Source organism: Folsomia candida, unplaced genomic scaffold (genome assembly GCF_002217175.1).
Source record: "Folsomia candida strain VU population unplaced genomic scaffold, ASM221717v1 Fcan01_Sc038, whole genome shotgun sequence".
Taxonomy (NCBI): domain Eukaryota; kingdom Metazoa; phylum Arthropoda; class Collembola; order Entomobryomorpha; family Isotomidae; genus Folsomia; species Folsomia candida.
The window spans coordinates 257,445-279,142 of record NW_019091230.1 but is presented as its reverse complement, the minus strand read 5'-3'; the positions used below and the strand labels follow the sequence as shown (position 1 = coordinate 279,142).

Below are 21,698 nucleotides of genomic sequence, written 5' to 3'. Positions count from 1 at the left end.
TATTACGACGTTCGTGAGTAGGTACATACATCAGTAATGAATATATTTATTACTTATGTCTGCATGTATAATAACGCTGTAACTTGTACATACATAAATTTTCAAATTTTCAAACATACAAATTTGTGTAATGAGTAATAGGTTCTGAACAAAACAGACATCTATTTATGAACGTCTAATGACGTCTTTACATACATATTTAACGGTATGAATTTTATGATTCCATATGCAAAAACAAATCCACGTTCTTATACTAAGCATTATGTAATGTAACAACTTGTTAGCAAAGAAATGTTCTTGATGTGTCCCAGGAACCTAAATAGAGTTGGTATATCAGCATATGTACATAAATATGTATGTGTAATATGTAAGTATTGCATCGTGCATATTGCATGCATACTTACGTAAGTACATATGTAGATAAGCTCTGTTATGCGTGAAGTGAAGATGAGTATTTACTTACAAAATCATTTATTTGAATCTCTTCACGATACAAACAATTTAACTTCATCAATCCCTTAGCTATGTACAATTTATTTAACTACCTAATTCTATTATATTTAAAAATAAAAATATCGATGGCTAACAATACATAAAATAGTGATACATCCATAGTAATTAAAGATGGTTAAGTCTTTACTTAATTCCTTTCTCATTTTTAATGAGATACAAAATTAAAGTAATTTTCGCCATTTGCTGTTCTTACTAATAAATACTGCTTACTATTATATAATTTCCTGACCCGTCTCTTCTTTCAAATCGGAGACGAATTTTCGTACAACGATGACACACATTGTGAGAAAAAGCTCAAGTTGGGCGACAAAGATAATTTCACCAGAATTATTCCATCGCCCATTAATAACCAACAGTATTAAAGCCGCGACAGCGACTAAGAAAATGGTCACGTAGCTCCAGATCAACCAGGGCATAATTAAGCGGTGATTGCGCTACAAAATATTAAGTATATACATATTTTTCTAAAAAAATGAATATATGTATTTTTGAAAAAATTAAGAAACAAACATATTTTGGAGAGATAACTTACGCTGAGATGTCCGTACACCATGACGCACGCCAGGATCAAGTACACGACCGACATGAAGATTAGGATGCAGCCGATCGTAATGTAACTACTGGTCGGAATTACTGAAGTAATTGTTTCGAATTCTTTGAATGCAGTTATAAATTCAGGTTAAATTTAGAATATAACGTACGATTTCCAAGGAAATTAATCCTCTTAATTTTATCTGGACGGCTGATCATGTCATTTACCCATATGGAAGTCACGATAATGGAGATGATGCCATAGATCTGAAATTGTTATTAATTCAAGGGTTAATATATATATATATATTTGGGTCTGGTCAAAAATGTTTGTATTATTTGGAGACATATTTAAACATTGCCACATTAATAATAATTACTATATGTATATGCATACATATCTATGGACGTTTAAAATTTCATAAAATATCAACAATATTTTTATTTAAGGAATTCAATTTTTGTGTAAGTATGTAATAATATATTTGGACACTTACTACAGTTGACACTCCAATTCTGAGGGTGGCTTGCTTCACGTTGCAGCAACAATACCCAGACATTTTTAGTGAATGATAAGTACACGGAAATTCATGTACCGGAAGGCAACAAGTCTATTAAAACTGACATTGTATCACTCCAGTTCCACCTCAACACTGGAGCATTTTGTTAGTGACGAGTTGTTCTCGGAAAAAAGAAATAGAAAAAAGAACTGAATCATAATTTGATCCATTGTGAGGCACAGTGTTCTCTAGTCTAGTTCTTAAAAGATGACGTTGCATAGGGTATAAACAATTAAGCATGTAATAAAATTTTGGTAGCGATTTTTTACTCGTTTCTAATTTAGATGAATATGTGACTTTAAGCTTAAAGCAGTATTGTCATTATAAACTACAGATGGTGTAGGAGAATTAAGCGCTTGATATCTTGTTTAGTTATTTGAGCAATATTAAATTAATAATATCCAAGTTTTTTTCCGACATAGTTCTTTAATCGTCGCTTGCAACTTCTGACATTGTACTTACTTTGTCCGAGATACATAAATACCTTTGGCTGTTTTGATTCCATGCCTGCTGCATTGTGTGTGTGAGAAAATTGATAAAAAATAGTTGTGGAAAGATACAGCCTTGCAATCCTTGTTAAGCATGTACATATAATAGGGTCGTCCTAATACTTCAAGTAGATACAAAAAGCTCTATTTTTTGCTATTTCAAACCAGTCATTTCTACCGTAAGCCTTGAGCTTTAGTCCATCACAAAGTCATGATTACTACGCACTAGTGTGTGTAACAATGCAAACACGTGTAAGCGGGGGACACGTGTTAGCGAAACAATTTTTTACCGATCTCCGAATTAGTGCATCATTTGTAACGATACAAAGTTGCCTAAAGTTCATACAAAATGACACTTAATAACTTGCACATATTTTTCATGACGTATCCTCCAACTCTGAAGCATCGTGTAGAAAATCGTTTCGGAATGGCTAACTTCTTACTATTTAGTTTGCAGGTAACCAAGTGACAATAAAGAAATATAAGCTCATCCTTAACACCTCTGAATTGATACAAGCTGCCAGATATTTTTACCTCCGGATTTTTATCTTCTTCTAACAAAATTTGATAATTTGATGGACACGAGTCCCAAAAGTGCTTATGCAATTCAACAAAATGGGGAAAACTTGTTGTTGCACTTTAGAACAGGGAACCGCAATCATCGGGACTCTCTGTATTGTAAGTATACATATTTAATAGAGAATCTTCTTAATATTGTGAAAACAATAATTATTAGGACATTGCGAAGAAATTTTTGCGAGGACATTTTTTGTCTAATGCACTCTCGAAAAAATTGTGCACAACTAGTTGATTAAAAAAAAGTTGATAAAATTTTCTACAACGTTGGACAAAATTTTTACTCCACAGACTTGAAATTTACACAACAACGTTGTGTAATGTTTGCTTTGGTCAACCTTGCGCAAAACTTGATATTTTTGTTGACTAAATCTAATTTTCATCATTATTGGGCAATTAGTTCCCAAAAGTTGAATAATTTTTACTCAACACTTGTAAAAGAATTGGCTTTTTGAAGGTAGTGTAAAATTCAGCCAACTTTCAGTTTACTTTTTACACAATAGTTGTGTAAAGTTTACTCTCGCGACGTCGCGTCTCAAAAGCAGCGTGGATGGCGCCACTTATATACTGACGGTTGACGAAAGGATTGTCAGGAAATTAAATCCTTTCTCTTTTCCTGTAATTTTCCACCAAAATGACCGAAAATTTGGAAAAAGCTTTAAAAAATACCGGATTAATCCAATATAAGGACAAGTTCCAAGGTAAAGTAGCTTTGGTTAATTGTTGATAACTTTGATTGATTGATTTTATTTACCTAAGTTAAATATTACTACCTTTAATATTTTTTTTGCAATTATTTTTTATAGAGAACGATGTCGACGACACAATCTTCTTCAAGTTGTTGGATAGTGCCGCTGGGTCAGTGGAAGAACGTTTGTTGGCAGAAATAATTCCGTCCGTTGGTCACCGATTTAAATTAATTTCAGCTGGTAGAGAGGTAAGCAGGTCAAGGTTAGAATTAGGTCAGGTTATCTCACTAGACTTTGCCTGTAGTATTTGCGGAAGTACTTTTAATTCCTTTCAAGTATATTGGAATCACATTAGAGAATTTCACGAAATAACGAAAGGAAAAGCTAGATTAAATTGTCCTTTGTGTACAATGATTTTCACAGACTCGGAAAATCTTCAAAAACATGTCAACAGAAAAGTTTGTCCAGTATTTCAAAAAATTTCAATTAAGTTTCCCCAGATTTCCCCTAATGAAGAGAATGGAATGGGAAGAAATATTGAGCAAGAATTATTTTCACCTGAGGTCATTCGTGAAATCCATGAGGATTACAAGTTGGCTTTTATAAAATCATTACAAATGTCAGGTGGAATTTCATTATCAAAATCAAATGAAATTTTAATGGCTGCTAATTCATTAGTAAATAGTATAATTGCAGTTGCCACAAACTTTTCTGTCAATAATACAAGTCAGGATCAACTTTTAACCCACCTTAATAGTTTAAAAAATCCATTTCCAAAAAATAGTTCATCCCAATATAAACTGGAAAAACTTTTAAAAGAACGATCTTTATTAGTCGAAGCAAAGGAAATAAAATTAGGGTCTCACTTTAAATTCGACAAAATTAAAGGAATGATGCAAGAAAAAATTGACAACGCTTACCATTTTCAATTATCTGAAACTCTACCGACAATTCTATCGAAATATTACAAAGTGGCAGATAGTATACAAGTAAATTCAAGTGCAGAATATTTTGAGAACTTTAAGTCAGGTTCACATTACAATAATTTCAAAAACAATCCTCTTTGCTTGCAGATTTATTACGATGATGTTGAAATTTGTAACCCGTTGGGATCGAAAGCTAAAATACACAAACTCGCGATGGTTTATTTTATTATAGCCAATTTTCCTAACCATTCAAATCGCAAACTTGAAAATATTTTTCCACTTATAGTTGTTAAATCCAAATTTGTAAAAGAATACGGAATGAATTTAATTTTACAACCATTGGTTTATGAATTAAACTCGCTGCATGAAAATTCTCAAAGACTAAGCTTTTTAGAAAACACTCCTTTTAGTCATATTCAAGTTCTCCAGTTCTGTGGCGATAATTTAGGGATGCATACAATTTTTGGCTTTGCTGAAAGTTTTAATGCGAATTTCAGATGTCGTTTTTGTAAACTAGATAGGGAACAAACTTTCACAGCTATTGAGGAGTCGGTAAATAGAAGGCGAAATTTAGAAAATTATGAAAGTGATTTAGAAGTTGGAAACGTTAGTTTGACGGGAATTAGAGAAAGGTCAATTTTAAATGATAGTAAAGGATTTAATGTTACAAATAATTTTGCCCCTGATATTATGCATGATATTTTGGAAGGAATTTGTGTCACTGAATTGAAGTTGTTTCTGAAACATGTTACTCAAAATCGTATTTTATCAGTTAGTGAGATTAACCACAGGCTATCGTCTTCTTTCAACAAGAATGGTCATGCAATATCAAAGTTTCCAGAAATAGATATTGCTTTTATTAATGGGGAGAGAAAATCTTGTTTTTCTGCATCAGAGACAAGCCATTTTTTCCTAATTTTTCCTGCAATATTTGGAGATAAGTTCAGCATGTCGAATAAGCACTGGGATTTAGTTTTAAAACTTCGTCGAATATTACGAATTTTATTGGCACCACAAATTAGTAGGTCAGGTGTGCATTTGTTAAGTTATTTAATAGCTGAGCATCATCAGGCCTTCATTAGTTTGACAAATAATAATTTAACGCCAAAGTTTCATCATTTACTACATTATGCTCACGCCATAGAGCAGTTAGGCCCGTTGAAACAATACTGGTGTATGCGATTTGAGGGAAAACATCGTCCTGCTAAAACAATTGGAAAAAATTGTTATAATTTTAGCAACATTGCAAAAACAGTTTCAAAGAAAATGTCACTTAACTTGGCATTTTTAGTTGGATGCGAAATAGAGGGGGATATAACTTACAAATCTGGCTCACTAATTGCATTTAAGGATATGAAAATATCTTTTGACTTTTCCAAACTTTCCAAAAATGAGTTGGACGAGGTGCTTTGTGTTGACTCGGTGACCGCCAAGGGTACCAAAATCAAACCCAATAATTATTTAATTTTGAAGGTCCCATCACTTAGTTCACAATTTTGTCAAATTATCATGTGTCTAGTTCACAATAGCAAAGTTCATTTAGTTGTCAGGCCGGTAAAATGTGAGGAACATTTTAGTTATTCGTACGTGTTTAAAATAATTGACTTTGATAATGCGTTATTAGTGGACTTGGACGCCATAGATTTGGAGTATCCATTAGTAATTGTGAATAATATTGAAGACCCGCAAGGTCATGGGTTCATTTGTTGTCCCATTGAGTTAATCTGAACAAAGTTTTGACTCTATGTACATATGTAGGCTAAAATAGTGTTTAATCTTAAAATAAGTAGATTTTTTACGCATATATTTAGTTAGATAAGCAGACTTTTGAAACTGACCAGCGAGCACTAGGAGATATGCCGGACGTTATTTTGGTAAAAACTATTACTAATTTTATGTTAAACTCTTGCGAATTATGCAATTCTGTAAAATCGTCTTAAATGTACATATGTTTTTTTACAGGGCAATTCCAGCGATATTGATTCCGGAAGTCGACACCGTCTTCCTAACGAGAGTGGACCGGAAGTTGAAATTTCGTTTTTATCTTTCGATCCCCTATTCGTAAGTAGATAGGATTGTAATACAATTTTAATTGTGATAATAGGTATTTAATTATAAGTTTCTGTAAATTAGGATATTAAGCAAATCATCTTAAGTTCTGACCAGGAAAAGGGGACAAAAAAGGGAGAGAAAATCTTGCAAGAATGTTTGGAATCCAACGCCATCACATTTGAAGTAAAAAGTCTGATTAAACGACGAATTGTTAATTATCTTGTGAAGCAATATACTTATTTGTAAGCTAAATTTATAAAATAATTAATGAATTAATAATCTACATTGTGATTAAGTTTTTTTGAACATTTGTATAGTCCGCCCAAAAATGTAAAGCAAAACTTGGCAGAATGTGTAGCAGCACAACTTTTTCAAAACTTAAGGCTTGAGCAACAGAGAGACATTGTGGTACTTAAATATAAAAACTAACTAATTTCCTAGCCGTTTTTAATTATTTTGATTTGTTTTTTTACAGAATCTTTTTTACCGCGAGTCCCGGATAATTAATTATAAATCAGATCTTCATAAACGAACCCCTGCGTCAGGATTAATTGAAGATCGATTGAAATATTTAAGGAGGAAGCACCAATGTGGGAGGGCAAGTATTCCCAAGGTTGTTAGCAGTTTAATGTCGGAAAGTATGTATTTTCTTTTGTTACTAATTGTGATAAAAAGACGCTAAAATCTATTTTTTATAATTAAAGGTCCCTGGGAGAATGAACAGGAAAAAAAGTCGTGGCTTTGCTACTCATCTACTCCCTTTGATCAAGTTGCCGAATATATGGCGCAGACCTTCCGATTGAGGTCAGAAGAGTTGCTGAAAACCGTTGACTTGTCGGAAACACTAAGCCAGTGGCCCCGGCTAATTGATACTCCGGGGATGGTGATATTTTAATTTCCATCAGTTCAGTTCAATTTAATGCAAAATTTAACTATTTGCTACATGTATTATTATTATTATTATTATTATTATTATTTATTAATCAAGCTTGCTTCTTTACAAAAGCTCGTTATGCCTGACATATTAGTAATTTCACATTACATGAATTTGTCGTAAATTTGTCAAATAACTGAATAAATTAGGTGATATGTATAAATATAATTAGAGACTTAGTACAGTATAGTTTAGTGTCATATATAGGTTATGCAATTATGTTCAACGAGTATAATTAAAATGTATTCGTACCTTTAGTTAAAATGTGGTTTCTTAGTTTTACTCTGAAAGTCTTCTTATCCGTACAATTTCTTATATTTATCGGGAGATCATTCCATGCACTAACAGGGTGAAAATGTATACTTCTCTCTCCGATTCTGTTTCTTGGATAGAAGTTACCTCTCAAATTAAGAGCGGATCTGGTTGGATATCTATAAAAAGTCATGCATTTTTTAATAAAACCTTCAAAAAATGGAATTTCGTTATTCTGTATTGAATATAAAAAACATAGAGATTTATAATAATAGTTTTGTTTAGGTAACATCCATTTCAGTTCGTTCTGCATTATGCTACAAATTGGTTCATAGCTTTTGCGACCTAAAGTGACTCTTGCGACATGTCGCACACCTTTTTCAATTATTTTCAAATTTTTTGCACAAGAGGACCCCCATATTGCAATCATATAGTTTAAAAGTGAAATTAAGCATGCATTAAAAACCAATATGAGGTTCCTCTGCGTCATTAGAGGTTTAAGAGGATATATTGACCGTGCTACATAATGGAATTTTCGGGATAAAGAATTTATGTGGTTATACCAAGACATCTTTGAGTCCAAAATGAGCCCAAGACTTTTTATCTGGTCTTTGCTTACTATTTTGACCCCACCAATGTCAATGCTAATCTGACCTACTTTACTCAGATTTGAGGCACTACCAAATACAATTAATTGACTCTTTCCCAAATTTAGTTTCATGCCGTTACGTTCCATCCAGTCAACCACAGCAGTCAAATCAGTCGTCAATTTTTCAATAATCTCATTTATCTTACTAGGGTGACCACTAATGCAAAGCTGACTGTCATCCGCAAATAACACCATGAGACAGTGTTGCACCACTAATGGAAGATCGTTAATGTAGACACAAAATACAAAACTGCCTAAAACACTACCCTGGGGGCATCCACGCACCGTGTAACGCACTCCGGAGATTTTCCCGTCTGGACCTTTGACAACTTGCGCCCTATAACTAAGATAAGATCTAAACCATTTAGGATTCACACCATACCAACTGAGCTTTTCAAAAAGTATTTCCCTCACAATGACGTCAAATGAACGCGACAGGTCTAATGCTGCTAATATACAAATATTACCTTTGTTTAGCTGTTCATATATGGATTCAGTAACAGCCACCATTGCTGTTTCGCATGAGTGCCTGTTCCTGAAGCCAAACTGCCCTCTATATAACATATTGTTGTCATCGAAGTGCTTAACAATCTATGAATGGGCCACTTTTTCAATAACTAGAGACAAGAAGGGTTGCACAGCTACAGGACGATAATGCGGTGGTTCAGTTGGTGAATCAATTTTTGGCAATGGTGTAATAGACCCAGTTTTCAGACAATTCGGAAATTCCTCTTGCATTAATGACCCATTCACAAGTTTGGTAAGAGCATTGCTTATGTTTGGACACCTGATCGTATAATTAAGCATAATTGGTGCAAGACCTGTGCTGTCATAAGCCGTCCTAGTTCTGGTTCTCAGTTTGTTGTATACACGTATTAAGTCATAAGTGGTTATTTTTGTAAATTTAAATTGTGCGTCATAATCAAGTCCAGATGGTTTAGTGGGGTGCACACAATCAAACTCCTCATTCGATACACCTGCATAAAAGTCATTGAGTATATCAATATCCAGCGGATTATTAGTTTGATTCTTCATGAATAGTTGTTTTTTGGTTTTCCATACCCCATTCTTGCTAATGTCAGCATCAATTTTACGCCTACAGTCAAGCTTAAACATTTTATTTATGTGTGCATTCAATATCTTTAGTCGAGTCCTGGTCAGATGTGTGGGAAACTTTTTATGCTGTTCGTACAACTTATTTCTGTTTAACGTAAGTAATTTGGTATCATCCGACATGTATCGAGGTGTCGATGATTCCCTAATAGATTTGGTCAAAATAGGTGCGTATTCGTCAAAAAGCTGTATGTGTTTGTGTATAAAAGTCTTACATGCATCATCAATTGTTAATAAGTGTAACCCCTCCAAGTCCATTTCGACTACTCTCTCCGCCAGCCTCCTAGTATCCAATTTACGATACGACCTAAACTGAATAACTCTTTTTTTCTTTGGTAACCGAGTTACTTGCCTGTCTATTATTGTGGATTCATGATCAGATATAAATGGTTGATTCACACAGGCGCCATTAATATTCTTATCGTCATTCGATATGATAAGGTCGAGTCTAGCCTTTCCTCTCGTGGGGTTTTGTATCAGTTCCAGCAGTCCCAGTCTGTTCAATACATTATTAAATTTTTTGATGTGAGATTTGTGTGTGTCCTCAAGGTGTATATTATAGTCACCACATATGTAAAAATATAAACCTGTCTTAAGGTGTGCATGAAAAATACTTTCAAATTTGTCTATGTCAGTATTTGTCAATATAAACTTGGGGCGATAAAGACATGAAACCATAAAAGATTTTTCATTACCACTTTGGAATTTCAGTGTCAATATTTCTATTTTTGAATTGTCGATGTCCATCTCCGCTAATTGCATTATCTTGCATTTATGATGATTCCTATATAGCACGGCCAATCCACCTCCCCCTCCTGTTCTGTCCAATCTTATAATTGCATAACCTGGAATAGAGATAATTTGTACATTCTGATCGAGTTTCGTTTCAGTCATGCAGAATATATCAATGTTATTAACATGCAAATAATCCGATAAATTAAAAATTTTATATCTTAATGAGTTAACGTTTAAATGTCCAATCCGTAATGGTCCTGTCGTCTTATCCTTAGGTATTGTAGGTTGAATAGTGCCCTGTAGTCAATCCTCCTCCATAATCGAGTTATCGCCAGCTTTATGCTGTTTCACCGCTCGTGTCTGTGATTCCGAAGACGTCGCATTATCGTTCCTCTTCCTCTTTGAATCCTGTCTGGTTGTCATCTTTGACGTCCTCTCTCTTGAGTAGTTGTCCTTCCACTCCTCCTGTTGTTTTCGCGTGAGATCACGACGCACGGCAATTGTTTTTAGATCTTGGTGGTCCTTTAATTTCCAGCAATTACGCAGCGCCTCCGACTTCTCCTGAGCGTTGCGTAGGGTGACCCGTAGTGGACGCGGGTGTGGGCTTTTCCGATTTGGATCCCCGATTCGGATATTTGGTAACGCTTCCGTCCACGCGGGCAGAATAATTCCCATTACCTTTGTCGCTGCGGCGATTCCCTCCTTTGTTTCCGGTACACCCATCATGACGATGTTGAGAACTTTATGTATTCGGCGGGTCTGTTCTTGCATTTCTTCCCGAACTTGAGCTATTTCAGAGTGCACATCTGCCGCTACTTCATCGATTTTCTTTTCAATCCTGTCCTGCCGTTTCTCCAAAATTGTTACCCTATCCACTATAGAACCCACTTTGTTTAACAGTTCTTTCGAGAGGTCTTCAAATTTATTTGATATGATATTGCTTAGGTTGGTGAAATTTGTCGCCAATTCAGCCGAACTATTTGTCATTGCGGAGGTGTCATGTGATTCGTCTTTCCTTGGGCTGTGCTGAGTAGGCATCCTGAATCAAAGTAAAGTGTGGTGACAGTATCTTTGAGGTATGACAGGATACAGTGGTTTGTCAACTTCGGCAGGACATATACTCAATGAATAGAACTTATCTGTATGTTTATAACATAGCGAGGTATGGTCCCAACTGGAAAGAGAACAAAGGTATTCCTCCGCCTTCCCTTCCAGAATTTCCGAAAAGTTTAGACCCGAATTTGCACCCCCGTCCCGATTCTACCAAAGATTTCTTACTCACTAATAGACTGAAAAAGACTTCGTGCACAGTTTAATATATTTCACTGCTTCCTACTCAATGTTTCAACAATAGAAATTATATTTTAAACAAGAGCTAAAATAATGTGTATACGTGCTTCTTTCGTACACATGTACATCATGTATATTTCGCACACATGTATTGTTTAATAGATTGACCAAGATTTCTCGGCACGACACCCGGGCGTAGGTGAAACTATGCTTCATAAGTGGGCGTCAATTTCTAAGCAAATTTGGAAGTTTGCAAAAAATGCAATACTGGACGTTCCCCGGGAAATTGGAATTATCCATAACATTAGTGACTGGTCTGAAGGTAATTATTATGAAATTATTTGCATTTATACAATGATTTAATTTTGTTAAAATTTGCTCTTCAGTTTTATAAATAATTTGAACGATTTTTTATATTCACAGAACAAATAAATATCGGCTCATTAATTGTTCTTCCGTACTTGTTATCAAAATCTGCGTATACTAAAGGCAGCAAAAAGAGGCGAAAAATAACCGCCGGTCAATCCTCGGAGTTTTTTATTCAATTTGTGAAAGTAAGTTTACTCTATTCTACTGATAATGTTGTTTCAAAATCGTTCACGGTGAGGTAATTTGCTCCTTGTAAATTTTTGCAGTCAAATGATGATTTAGAAGAATTCCGGATGTCAGAATCATTGAGGAAGCAGCCATTCATTTTATGTGTAGGAAATTTGAAGAATCTTGAAATTCAACAATCCTACATCATGGTGGAAAGGCGCCTAATACTAGCAGAATCTCTGGTCAAAGCAGTGGATATGTGTTTCAAGATATTCCACGTCCTGCAGCTACAATTTCCAGACGAGTGTTCTAGTGTTTGGTGCTTCTTCGACCACTCCGTGTTTCGAATCAAGGAAATTAAGTCGCCCTCATCGTCCGTTTTATCTCTAGCATCTCAAATTAATTTGGAAGATGGAGAACAAGACAATTAGCTCGTTTAGCATTAATTTATATAACTCACGTACTTATTTATGTTACAAAGATTAATTTTTCCGCAGTTGTAGAATTCGTGGCAATATTTCATGTCAGTATTAATGAAGCGCTTAAATAATTTATAGTTATTATTAACATAATTAAAAGTATTATTAATTACCTGATTAATGTAAATTGCGATGGGGTAAATATTAGTTAGTAAAAGTACGTTTTAATTATTTAAAAGGCATATTTTAATCAACATTTGGTGTAAACTTTGATCAACAAAGGAATAAATTTAATTAAACCAAAGAGTAAATTCTGGTCGTTCATTTTAACAATTTTTAGTTATTTATTGCATGATTTTTAGTTTTTGTTGTGCATTTTTTAGTTTTGAGTTGAGTTAATTTTATGCAACGTATTGGACAAATTTTACTCAATTGTTGTATAAAAGGATTAATCAACAGAGTTGAGTAAAAGTTAACCGATGGTTGTGTCATCCTCCTTTTTCACCAAGGTTGGACAAAATTTTACACAACCTTGGACAAATTTTGTACAATTTTTTCGAGAGTGTGATAATGCGTAAATTCGTAAAAATAATTTTACAAACTTTTACAAATTTGTAATTTGTTAAAAAGACGCCATTGATTTGAGTGGATTTTTTAAAAATTTGTAAGCAAACTTCCCATTGAAAAATTTGTAAAGTTTTCTAAAGGTTTGACGGTTTACAGAATTTACGGATTTTGCTATGTTACCAATGCCTGCGTGAATTGCATCTGAAGAAATCTGTGGTTGACTTGAGATGTTGTGGTTAAATTTATGATATACTTACTCAGATTTATTGGACATTTAGAATTTAATTTGTTTACGTGCACTCTAAAAAACTTGGTCATGTCTATTATATGGTAATTATAAAATTTGTTACCGACTGGTAGGAAATGCTTAACATTTTTTAGCCCTGGTTGCACATATTACCTCCATGGTAACAAGTTTACTACCAATTGGTATCAAATTATCATCATGTCGGCAGAGTCACATATAGCCACTGCCTAGTAATTGCCTTGCTATGGGACGTTCATAAATTATGTGACGCATTATGTTATACATACATTATTTCACATATGTATATTCATGCACACGATATCATTGGAGCTATAGACACTCCCCTTCTCCTACTTGCGCTACAATATATATGGGCGTCCCCTTGCCGGATTTTTTAGAGTGTAATTTTTGCTGAAGTAAGAAAAAGTTTTTCATGTGGCACGTACATATGCGATGGGTTACAACACATATTTACATATGCTATTCGAAAAGTTCTCGAGCACAGAACAGTAGGATTTTTTTTGTATAATAAATACTTATTTTTTCGAACTTGACACTACAATTAATAATTTGCTATTAATATGTATATTTGATAATATAATTACAGATTGAAAGCATCTTCACCGTTATCGCGAATTCTTTTTGGATCAGTTCCACCATCAGCAATGCTGAACAAATTAAGCTTACTGAACAATACTGTACGTAGATATTTATATTTTTCAAAATTCAATTCCTGATTCAAGTAATATCTAACCAACATTTCTAAACATATGTATGTACAGTGGGTAGCAAAATTAATTGTACGATAGAAAAATTCTTCTATCTCACTGGGTATCCACGATAATAGCTTGAAAACTTGCAAGGTGGCAGCCTAGAAAGGGCTACCGGTTCGGGTTTGAAAAATTTCAAAAGGTCAAAGGTCGCATTTTTTACCCATCAGCACACTTTTCAACTCCTAGTAGTTTGGAGTCTATATTTTTTCATCGATAGATCAACTCAATGTGAACATTTTCATATTTTTAGTGCACTTCTCTCTATACGATTCTGCTAACAAAGTTATGAATTTTTCAACAAAGTGAATTTCGTCAAATTCAGCATTGCATGCACAAGAGAGTTTCGAAAAATTGTTAAAATTCGCCAACTTATTTGAAAAAAAATATTTTGCTCCCTACCGTACATACCTACTTAAATAAATGGATTAAAATTCACCGCTTATCTGCCAGTTGGCAAAACTACTAAATAACGTTTTCAAATTTCCATAACTCTGCAGATCTTTCATCCGCATGTGGTCAAAATTTTCTGACACAGTGTATAAAATGTTCAGCCCAAACTGCATAATATTTCAAAATGTGCTTTGCGAATTTTGACAACAGCCAGGAGATTTGAATGGTTATGGAAATTTGAAAAACATAACTTTGTCAACTGTCTAATATTTCTAGACAATCTGTACATCGTCCTCGCTTCTATCGGCATCGTCTCGGGCGTCGTGAGCTTTATCCTGGGGTGTCTCCTGGTATACGGGTCTACCATTGTAAGTCGTCTAAACCCATACACTCTGAGGAAACCAATATTAAATCATTACTAGCCGAAGTACATATATATGATTCCACCGACATCGTTACCGTTTAGTAATTTTGCGGTAATGAAAAATGTAATACTTGGAAACAAACTAGTACACATAAATACACCAATCCAAAAGAAAAATACCGAAAAAAAATCACTGTTTACCATCAAGTTTTCCCCTAAATAGCAAATAAAAACTATATTTTTAGAAATTTTGGTGCCAGGGAAATTTATTAGTAGGTATATATTTTTGTGTGCATTTCATCGTCAACGGAAAATAAAATACTGCACAAATATTTATGTCAAGAGGTTAATAGGGTCAACCTCCTTTTCAGACCACCCTCGTATATTTGACTCTGTCGATTCGAATTTTTTTAGTGTACACGTGTAGCTTTTTGAGTTCTGTTAAAATTAAATACACCAATTATGTTCTTTGCAGCGTAATCACCGCTACATCCTGCCGTGGTTGTGGTGCAGCTATGTATCCCTTGTTCTACTCGCTGCCGCTGGGGGCATGGAGTTGTTCAATGTGATAGTTTATGGAGGGGTTCTTGGTGTCGGAAATTTTTTCCTTACCGTCATAATTATAATTATTCAGACATATTTTATTTCCGTGGTGAGCAGATTTGTTACAGAGTTGAAGGCAGAACCGGATAATTGAACCATTAGCAAACTGAGTGTAAATTTTCGTCACAAATATATGTATGTCAAAGTTTTGACATTTCTGGGAAAATTTACAATTTTTCCAATTCTATGTCCAATAAAACCAATGAAAAAGCTGTCGGTATTTACAAGGATATTTATGTACATAAATATGTACAAGGTTAAAACAATATTGATGTAAATGTAACTAAATCTAAAGTAAATTTTATGTATCTGGAATCGAAAAACTATGTATAAGAACCATTTTTTCTGATTTATGTATTTTCTGATTTATTTTGTTGTATTTGTGTAACATATTTGTTTACTGTGCCAAGAAAACATTATTCACAAGAATAAAATTAATCCTTGAATAAATTGCAGACAAATTATTTTGAAACGCGTGATATAATAATGCCTTCGTGGCACATTTTTAAAATATTGCGTGATAAGGTCGTCCGTGTATGTAAATGTGTTTGTTTTGTAATCGTTGTAATACTGGTGCTTGTATTTACAACGTCAGCAAGTTATAAGCTTCATATATGTAGTTAAGCTACATACATAGATAAATACATGCATGTAGATACATAGATTTAGTTGAATATGTGCGTTTACCTGGAGTCCTTAGAATCGTTTAGCCTGGTCGGGGTTAGCTTTGATTGGTTTAGAGGTTAAGCTAGATAATTGATGCATTATCAAAGTACATAAAAGTGCTTAGAGAATTATGCCTGCAAAAAAACTATTTCTTGCAAGTGTTTTATTTCATTACAAACTTTTTTTATAAATATTCATACCCATGTTGATACACTTGTACGAGGTAAAGTTTGCCCTTCCTGTCTTTCCCCTTGGTCGAATTAATCACTTTTTGTACTTTGTCCCCGGTCAATAGTTACATACCTAATAATTATTACTGATTAAATATTGTGGTTGTGTACTTACATAAGCAATATGAATGCATGTCCAATCAATAAATACATTCATATGACAAAATGCATATTACGGTGTGCACATAACGTATCACAATCCAGAGAACATTTTTACGGTGGTTTTCGCTTGCTTCTCATAAGTGAGACATGGGAGGGCCATATATCAATGGTCTCCCACGTCTGATATGCCTAAAGCGAGAGAAAAACCATCGAAAAATTTTCCCTGGACAGTGATACGTTATGTGCACACCGTAATACATAAAAGTAAAAATGAGATTCAAGCCAATCAATTTCAGAGTTCTTCTTTCACACTTGACGCAAATAAGTACAAACTATAATCTCTACAGGATGTAAATTCTCCTGGATAGGGAACCCTTTGATCCGCAGAAGGCAGGATGACAGCTTTACCACACATACACATCCTGGATGCGAAATAATAAGTACGTAAGTAAGGATATGTTAAGTCGGCGACGTCTACTCGACCAAAGATTTACTAAACGTTATCTAATTACTTTGCTAAGCCGTGCGGTTTCCGTTTCAAGACGCGCGTATATATTTATTAAGTTGAATATGTGAAAAAATAGATAATGCCCAGCTAATTTGCGAAGATTGTCTGATGGATGGGAGTATATATTTAAATGTGCACAAACATTCGCATGTCACTCTAGTTTGCACTTCTACGGCTAACAAAATAGTCTACACTTGCTTAGTAGTCAATTATACAAGATTTATAATTTGTACACAGTTTAATAACCAGCATAAAATAATATGCAGCACTCGTTTTTTTGCACATTGTTCTATGTTTATACATCTTTTTTACAATTCTTGTCTGTACAAGGCATGGTCTCAATCGCGCCAAGCATACCTGTAGCGAGAATCCCATCCACCAGTTTGTACAGTGGAATATCTTACACAATTGCCTGTAATAAAGGCCACGTTCATTTTGGTTCACTGCCTGGAAGTAGTGTTGAAATTTTTTATTGTGGTAGACATGCATCGAGTTTTATGTTTCAAGCCATATCTCCAAACACATTTATCTTGTGGAGGGGGAGATCAATCGTGACATTAGGCGAAGTCAACGGGACAACGACCATGCTTACCGTTAAGGAAGGCAATTATGGACGTGTAAGTTTTATTAAATAATGTAGTAAGGAAAGCAAACAAAAAACGTGCCTGAGACTAGGGTTGGTCATCCGATCCGATCGGATTATCCGAGATTATCCGACCACTTACTATAACATCTATCCGGTCCGACCCAATCCGACCATGTTGTAGCAAATGGTCGGGTAAAAATATTCGATCCGATCCGACGGATCGGATATTATCGGATCGTATGGGACCAACCCTACCTGAGACTATATGCAATGTACAGTATATGTATTAGTTTTAAACAACATGCGGAAATTTTTGCATCAAAATCATTCAACAAAATTTTGACGGCTTGAGGTACGGATGTCTGAGTATTCTCAAGCGGGGTATTCATTACGGGTTCGCATGCTCGCATGGTAATATACTTTAAATAAAATAATTTTAAAAAAGCTTGCTTAGGCGAGGCGCTGCTAAAAGTGAAAAACAAGGCCTCTGGCATATCTTTTAAATATCTCGTACCTTTATCATTGTAACAGGAGTTGGTGGCTTTGTCTCACCGCGAGGCCAAACATTTTTACCGTTTACCATACCACGACGTCTATTACTTACATTTTCTGCTAAGATATTCAATTATTGCTAATTAAAATTGTATCTATATGTATAAACGCTTAAACAAACTTATTGCTTCGAAAGGGTTATAAAATTGAGTGGATTTTGTAAAATTATTATGCAGAGGACCAATATGATCAATAATGTTTATTTAGCTCATAATTAAATTCGATAGTTAACCAGTAATTCAGGTAGCTAATAAAATTTGATGGATGTGCACAATTTTCAATAGGTGTTATGCAAAAAATTAAGATGCCGACGTACGAATAACAACGCGAGGGTATTTCCTAATTTTATTTACATATTAAAACAACTAGTTTTCAGTACGAACTAAAAAGTGATAAATGATAATTTTGACGTAAACCCAGATTAGTTAGGTTCTTGCGAATTCTTGAAAATATATTCTTTATTACTAGAGGCTTGGCGTAAAATGTTTGGCCTCGCGGTGATGCAAAGCCACCAACTCCTGTTACAATGATAAAGGTACGAGATATTTAAAAGATATGCCAGAGGCCTTGTTTTTCACTTTTAGCAGCGCCTCGCCTAAGCAAGCTTTTTTAAAATTATTTTATTTCATGAATTTTAGGTGATGCACATTTTCAGACAATTAATTGCACCTCAAAATTGTTAAACTTTTTGAAGACCGAATGTCTTGAATCTTTTTCATTACAAAATTAGTTGAAAATATGTACAGAGGGTCGCAAAATTAATTTAAAAACGGATTAAGGATCAATAATCCAAATCTTTAAATTAATTTAGCAGATAATAATTTTTCAGATAATAATTTTTCAGATATTAGGTTTTACGAGGATTAGTTATTTCATGAGAAAAATCTGGATTAGGAAGGAAGATTATTTAATCTGGATTAGATTATAAATTACAAAATGAACTTATAAACATTTAAATCCAAGATATATGCATATAGGATGTTCAAATTTAAAATTTGTAAATTTGACACAAAATGGAAATTACAATTGACCAATTAATTTGGCAAATTGCCTAACACAACTACTTGTATTTGGAAAATTGTTATATTGATAGCTAGTAGCAACCAACTAGAAATATTGTAATTTTTGGTTAGCAACATGAATGGTTTCAGATGCTTCCATCAAAACTTTTTCTGTTTTGGACCGATCTCAGTCGGATTTGTTTTAAGTGACGCACAACCGATTTCTGCATGATCAAATCAGGTTTTATGCATATAGTCCTGTGGCACAAGTATCTCAAACTTTGATTTTAAAGTTTCACATCCAAATTTGAGAGCGAAGAATAAAACTTTTCTATCGGGCATATTGAAAAACCACATCTCCTAATTCTCCTCTGCACGATTGCTCTTTACGCCATTTGCGTAGGATTAACCGTTTAGGCTCTAGCCTCGCTGACAGTTTCAAAGGGTGTATACGAAAGCATACTTAGGCTTCGCCGTAACCATGGTGACGCTTTTTTGCGGGCACCCATTGTTACTTTTGCCTCACCTAAGAAAAAAATGCTTTAGAGATGAGCAAGTTCGTAAGTGAATTTTCAAGCCAATTTTGTTGTTGCGAACTCATACCGAATACCTAGAAAAATTTAACAAAAGGCGGAAAGTTTTTGCTTCTGACTTTTCAGTGGACTTATCGTCCCCACCTTCTAATAGTGTGCTATCTAATTTTCTAATTCCTCCACAAAGGTAAAATACTAATCCCTAGTTGGCTCGCTCACGTTTGTGTTTCAGATTTCTCAAAGTACTGTAACCAGATCTCTGATTACCCCGTTGCACATTTCTGGTGAAGATATGGAAGCCAAGTATCAATTACGGTTTGTCAATCAGGGCGATAGCTTTTCTACTGTGTATGCAAAGTTTGATTTAACTTTGGATGATTCGAACAAGCTGGATGTCCATTTCGCATCTAACGACAGCGATGCTAACACGGATTTTGACGAAGGCAGCCTCGCATGGAATGAGACACTGTTTGCATTCAATATTCTAACGGCTGGGAATAAACTGACCGGGTATTTTAACAACCTTGCTTTTCCCGACCTTAATGAAACGATGGTCGTCTTGAAGCAGACCTTGGTTAATACGGGTCCCTACGGTTTGAGAAGTAGCGTAAGTTCCTTAAGTAAAAATTTCTACTTACGAATACCAATATTAGATCAAGCCTTTAAGGCTCCAAATTTGCTAAGAATTCAATTCACAAATATATTTAGAGTATGTAACTTATCAAATTTAAGTTAAGTAGATGATAAAAACGTCGTGTGAATACCCTAAATGATTTCGGTGACAATTTTTCGTTGAAATATTTTTATCAGATTTTAAGTTTCAATCATCGCCATTCCTTAAAATCCAATTTTTTCGACATCATTTTCTGAAGGCTTGCTTAACATGATAAACATTTGTAATGTTGTTTGATCAGATTGCCTTTGTTGGTGGTGAGTGTTTATAAAACTGTTAATAAAACATTCTTATAGTTTCAGATGGGGTGGGAAGGCTCAGGCAAGTACTTTAAAGTCAAAACCGGTGATTTCCGGGTGCCCTGTGGCGGATTCCCTATAAGGAACTTTCTTTCATCAGAATTCGCATTTCCATCCGCAGGAAAGTTTGAAATTAACCGGAAGGATGATATTATCCCACGATACAAAATGTCTTGTGTTCCGAGGAACGTTGGACTGGTAGAATTGACGAATCCTAACATTACCGGGATGAAAATTGACACTGTAATCCCACCAGGAGGAAGGGTTGAGTGCTTGATGAAGCACTGGGTTGTACTTGATGAGACGATTCCATTTGTTGCAAACTTTGTCGTCTCTGGTCAGGAGGACACCAACACGGGCATGTTTTCGGATCTGCACCCATTAGTCGTGCTGGCGACTTTGTCTAATCTTGGCATTAATGTGACGGATGCCGTATTGGATGAAGATTCGAATAGAGTCAAGATTAATATGGATGGCAGCCTTACTGGCCCTTTTCTTACACGGGTGGAAAACCCGGTGGCGAAGTGCGAACCGTTTGCCATTTGATTTAGTGTGGTGGGGATGTATTTATATAGATTCAGTAATTTGGAACTACATAAATGTGTATATACAAAATTAGCGTTTGAATTAACAATATATATATTTAATTACTTATGTATTCAATTAGTAATAAAACTTCTTGGGGCTGAAAACCACACTCAATGTAAAATTGAGTAAAATTTGTGATCACACTACTGGATGTATAAAATTTAGACAACGTGATTAGAACCACACCCACTGGGGGTGAGGTTTCCCAATTTTAGGTATTTCGCCGATACCCCCTTGTCGAGCTGAGAAAAATTATGTGTCACATGACATGTTTTCGTTAAAATCGACAATTTGCTTAGAGCCACACCCACTGGGGGCGTGGTGTCAAAATTGTATTGCTTCTGTTGAGGTCCCCTCGTCGAGCTGAGAAAAATGATATATCACATGACATGGTATCGTTGAAACCGAAAAGTCGCCGAGAGCCACACCCACTGGGGGTGTGTCATGTGACTATTAAAAACTTCCACATATAATATATGCCTTAGATTATTGTTGCACACCAAAATCTAATTCTTTTTTCTTCAAATTCGGCTCCTATGTATTTTTGGCCAAAATTTATTAAATCTGGCCCACTGTGCAGTGCATGCATATATGTAGCCGACACGCAGAGTTGTGAAAATGGTTTTAATTGCTTGTGAAATTAAATTATATTTAAATTTAATTTAATTGAAAAATTTAATTTAATAAATTTAAAAAACTGTTATCGTCATAGCATTTTTTGTACACATACATTTCTTTGTTCATTGTTTAAT

General features: G+C 34.6%; 4 protein-coding genes across 6 annotated transcripts; 3 read left to right on the top strand and 1 right to left on the bottom strand.

The window, feature by feature from the left end:
• Nucleotides 1-454: 454 nt before the first annotated feature.
• On the bottom strand, nt 455-1,938 carry LOC118432986. Its single transcript, XM_035844476.1, has 4 exons — nt 1,542-1,938; nt 1,215-1,311; nt 1,046-1,146; nt 455-947 (listed from the first exon to the last, which is right to left on the bottom strand). Exons 1-4 carry the CDS (start codon nt 1,602-1,604, stop codon nt 726-728), a joined length of 483 nt encoding a protein of 160 aa, XP_035700369.1. The 5' UTR covers nt 1,605-1,938; the 3' UTR covers nt 455-725.
• A 209-nt stretch (nt 1,939-2,147) lies between these two features.
• LOC118433006 lies at nt 2,148-15,922 on the top strand. The gene is made up of 4 exons (XM_035844515.1): nt 2,148-2,770; nt 13,686-13,776; nt 14,518-14,609; nt 15,081-15,922. Exons 1-4 carry the CDS (start codon nt 2,693-2,695, stop codon nt 15,300-15,302), a joined length of 483 nt encoding a protein of 160 aa, XP_035700408.1. The 5' UTR covers nt 2,148-2,692; the 3' UTR covers nt 15,303-15,922.
• On the top strand, nt 2,802-12,575 carry LOC118433005. 2 transcript variants are annotated; one of them, XM_035844514.1, is made up of 11 exons: nt 2,884-3,369; nt 3,475-3,605; nt 6,095-6,157; nt 6,246-6,344; nt 6,417-6,577; nt 6,653-6,743; nt 6,811-6,973; nt 7,040-7,218; nt 11,471-11,630; nt 11,732-11,862; nt 11,944-12,575. In XM_035844514.1, exons 1-11 carry the CDS (start codon nt 3,303-3,305, stop codon nt 12,274-12,276), a joined length of 1,578 nt encoding a protein of 525 aa, XP_035700407.1. In that variant the 5' UTR covers nt 2,884-3,302; the 3' UTR covers nt 12,277-12,575. The 2 variants fall into 2 exon arrangements, with proteins under 2 accessions (XP_035700406.1, XP_035700407.1); XM_035844513.1 differs by lacking the exons at nt 6,246-6,344; nt 6,417-6,577; nt 6,653-6,743; ... (3 more) ...; nt 11,732-11,862; nt 11,944-12,575 and having other exon boundaries at nt 2,802-3,369; nt 3,475-6,139.
• A 957-nt stretch (nt 15,923-16,879) lies between the features above and the next one.
• LOC118433010 lies at nt 16,880-21,660 on the top strand. 2 transcript variants are annotated; one of them, XM_035844526.1, is made up of 4 exons: nt 16,880-17,331; nt 19,619-19,993; nt 20,356-20,380; nt 20,480-21,660. In XM_035844526.1, exons 1-4 carry the CDS (start codon nt 16,975-16,977, stop codon nt 20,902-20,904), a joined length of 1,182 nt encoding a protein of 393 aa, XP_035700419.1. In that variant the 5' UTR covers nt 16,880-16,974; the 3' UTR covers nt 20,905-21,660. The 2 variants fall into 2 exon arrangements, with proteins under 2 accessions (XP_035700419.1, XP_035700418.1); XM_035844525.1 differs by having other exon boundaries at nt 20,356-21,660.
• The last annotated feature ends 38 nt before the right edge of the window (nt 21,661-21,698 follow it).